General features: G+C 35.6%; 1 protein-coding gene across 1 annotated transcript; it reads left to right on the forward strand.

The window, feature by feature from the left end:
- Positions 1–643: 643 nt before the first annotated feature.
- Positions 644–3,651, forward strand: LOC146958713 (pyruvate, phosphate dikinase regulatory protein 1, chloroplastic-like). The gene is made up of 3 exons (XM_085740238.1): positions 644–1,108; positions 2,637–3,270; positions 3,407–3,651. Exons 1-3 carry the CDS (start codon positions 695–697, stop codon positions 3,508–3,510), a joined length of 1,152 nt encoding a protein of 383 aa, XP_085596364.1. The 5' UTR covers positions 644–694; the 3' UTR covers positions 3,511–3,651.

Genomic DNA, 3,651 nt, shown 5'->3' on the forward strand with positions numbered 1-3,651 from the left:
GGGACTAAAACGCCATTTTTATTAATTGTGGGACCAAAATGAAAACAAGAAATTAAATAAGGGATCAAATGATGTAATAAGCCAAAACTATATATGCATTTAATTTCTAGAAAATCAAATATAGAAGAGTTAGCAATGGATGATGAAGACATTCTTAGGCGTGTGATTACAAAAACGAGGAAGATGAAGAAGTAGAAAGATAAAGAAGAAGCTGGAAGTGAGGAATGAGGAAGAAGATGGAAGAGAAATGAGTTTTTAATTTGAATTTTTCGTGATTACCGTCTTTTTTTGGATTTAGTCCCTCTCGTAATTTTCGTTTTTGGATTTGGTCCCTCTCGTAATTTTCGTTTTTGGATTTGGTCCCTGAAACTTGGTGACTGGCCACATGGATGGACACATAAACCAATTTCGCCACGTCACAGGTCGCCACGTCAGCCTCTGTTAGCCACATGTGCGTTTTTTTAACGGATGGTGACGGCAGGGACGAATTTCAAAAAGTTATGAAAATACAAGGGTTGTTTCGCAACAAAAAAACTTACAGGGACTAAAACCAAAAACACGCGAACTTACAAGACGTTTTTCTTATTTAAGCCAAAAAAGTAGAAATAACTTCAAAACAACTACTAGTTAGGAAAAAAGTGTTAAAGAAATTGATAATCTGAAAGTACAGTTGCTTGTAAGTGTTAGCTAAGCTATGCCAATTTCACGATTATGTCCAAACACACATCCACTTCTACAAATCAAAGCATGCAACCGCAGCAACAACAACGACACAGGATCGAAGTCAGTTACAGGAAAACCCAAGGTGAGTCCCCAGCTGAACCGGTGGTCCAGGGCTCGTGCAATACGTGCCGGTCGAAAATTGGACCGGTCTAGTCCTCGAACCCAGACCATAGAATCCAACAATTCTCCACCTCCGGTTCCTTTCGCGGTCGACCTGGATGACACGGTCAGTGAAGACGGTTCAGAGTTCAAGGCTAAGTCAATTTATATTGTCTCTGATGGAACAGGTTGGACCGCTGAACACTGTGTTAATGCTGCTTTGGGTCAGTTTGATTATTGCTTGGTTGATCGTGGTTGCCCTGTTTGTACTCATATGTTTTCTGGGGTAACTTTTCTAACCCTTCATTCTTTATCCACTTTGCTTTATACCCACCCATACTATGCTGTAATTGTCAATATACAAATTAGTCCTCCAAATTGTAATATTTGTTGAAATAATCTTCATTTTTTGCATATATTGACCCATAGGTCAGTTAAAATGGTCCAATCTATTAACTTTTATCGTTAGAGGCTATGCCGTGGTAGATTAACCGCACATTTTAGGGATGAGCCCATGCAGTTTGTGAGTAATTACAATTGTGCATGGACTAGTTACTAAATTAGTTTAAGAGAGAACTAAATTTCATAGTCAAATTAGTCCCGGATGGGATGGTATGATCGTCGTGTAGAAATTACATATTCCGATAATGTGTCAGGCCATAGTTCTTAATACTAAAAGTTATTATCTCCGTCCCTATTTGTAAAATCCTGCGGCCAATGCATAAGAATTAAGAAAAAATATTTTTACATTAAATTTGCTAGCAATATACACGGGATAATAGTCACTTTGGTTCCTGAAATTGTAATGAATAGTCAAAATAGTCCTTCAATGTATCAAAACTTCAAAACAGTCCCTGATTATGCATTTTGTTAGTCAAAATAGTCCTTGATGTTAAAATGTTTAATTAATATTGTCAGATTAGTTCTTCAATATACTTACTTATTGTCATATTAGTCCTTATAAGTACATGTTTATTGTCATTTTAGTCCTTATATGAAAAGAGTTATTGTGAGCATTGAAAGGTTATTTTAGTGTCAAGGACTATTTTGACTAACATAATGCACAATCAAGGACTATTTTGAAATTTTGATACAATGAAGGACTAAAATGACTAATCATTACACATTCAGGGACCAAAGTGACTATTACCCCAATATACATTCACTTTCTAAAATGTTCTTCAATTTTCTGTCAAAAAAAAAAATGTTCTTCAATTATTAAGAGAAATAAATGGTTAGCCTTTTAATTTTCTCCATTTAATTAAGGGTATTTTTATGAAAAGATTCCTTCAAAAAAAAAAAATGAAAAGATCATTAATGTATTTTGTATTTTGAAAATTGTCTTATAAAAAGGGACAATTTTTTTTTTTTACGAAGGTGTCTTACATATAGAGATGAAGTTAGCAATAGAGAGATTATGTTTATTGACATTTACAATGCCAGGGACAAAGGTAGTAATAAAGAGACTATTTTTTTTTTTTTTGTTGAAAACTCGGTATCCGATTCAAAGGCCGACTAATAAAGAGATTATTTTGACTGTCATTTTACAATGCCAGAGACAAACATATTAATATAGAACTATTTTGACCCACATTTTACAATGTGAGGGATGTATTTGCTCATCCGTAAGTTCAATTTTTTTTTTTACTAGTTCGTAAAATTTAGAGACTATTTTGACTAATATTTACAATTGCATGGAACAATTTTCTTATCCACTCGATAATAGCACATATCATACTATTTAAAACACTAATTTTAATCAACACAATTTTTGCTTTTGATTATTTGTTTATATTTTTGTTGTTGTTGACTAGATTGATGATGTAGAGAGGTTATTGGAGATAATAAAGCAAGCAGTGAAGGAAGATGCATTGGTTGTGTATACTTTAGCCGATTCTTCATTTTCTTCAGCAGCTGAGAAGGCCTGCAAATTATGGGGTGTGCCTTCTACTAATGTACTAGGACCCATTACAGAGGCCATTGCTTCTCATTTGGGTGTGTCTCCTTCTGGCCTTCCTCGTGGTGCTTCGGGCGTTCCACTCTCCGATGATTACTTTCGTAGGATTGAAGCTATTGAATTCACTATCAAGCAGGACGATGGGGCATCTCCACAGAATCTTGCCAAGGCTGATATTGTTCTTACCGGGGTTTCCCGAACCGGGAAGACACCTTTGTCTATTTATCTTGCTCAGAAAGGGTATAAGGTCGCCAACGTACCGATTGTGATGGGTGTGGAAATGCCTAGGACTCTCTCTCAGGTTGATCCAAAGAAGGTTTTTGGCTTGACTATAAATCATGGTGTTTTACAGGACATTAGAAAAACAAGGGCTAAAACTTTGGGATTTAGTTCAGAATCACGGACTAATTATTCGGAGATGGATTATATTCGAGAGGAACTTGAATTTGCAGGAAGGCTCTTTGCTCAGAACCCTGTCTGGCCCGTTATTGGTAACTAAACTAAATTCTACTCGATTTCAAATTTCTATTATTCAAACTGTGATTTTGATTAGTTCAAAGGGTGTTGCTAAATATTTCATTCAAACTGATGCTGATGGGTTCTAAATTTTTTCACTAATATATACAGATGTGACTGCTAAAGCGATAGAAGAAACTGCAGCAGTTGTATTGAGGCTGTTCCATGACCGCAAGCATAAGTACACAATGTCTAGCATCTCAAAACGCTATTAGGGATGTCGATTTTCTTTCGTTGAACTCCATATTGTAAAGCATCAAAGTTGTATACTATTGCAATGCAGAATTTGCTGACTACTCGTAAATCGTTATCATACACAGTTGTATATTTTAGCCAACAGGTATGCCTTTTTTGTG

This window comes from Medicago sativa, chromosome 1 (genome assembly GCF_051527215.1).
Source record: "Medicago sativa cultivar Bolivia chromosome 1, Bolivia_mono, whole genome shotgun sequence".
Classification (NCBI taxonomy): domain Eukaryota; kingdom Viridiplantae; phylum Streptophyta; class Magnoliopsida; order Fabales; family Fabaceae; genus Medicago; species Medicago sativa.

What these genes read in the sequence shown, in the direction of transcription:
- LOC146958713 (XM_085740238.1), top strand. Translation starts at nt 695, where the DNA reads ATGCCAATTTCACGATTATGTCCAAACACACATCCACTTCTACAAATC. An exon ending in GTACTCATATGTTTTCTGGG is followed by an intron (nt 1,109 to 2,636) that starts GTAACTTTTCTA and finishes GTTGTTGACTAG; the next exon opens with ATTGATGATGTAGAGAGGTT. An exon ending in CCCTGTCTGGCCCGTTATTG is followed by an intron (nt 3,271 to 3,406) that starts GTAACTAAACTA and finishes TAATATATACAG; the next exon opens with ATGTGACTGCTAAAGCGATA.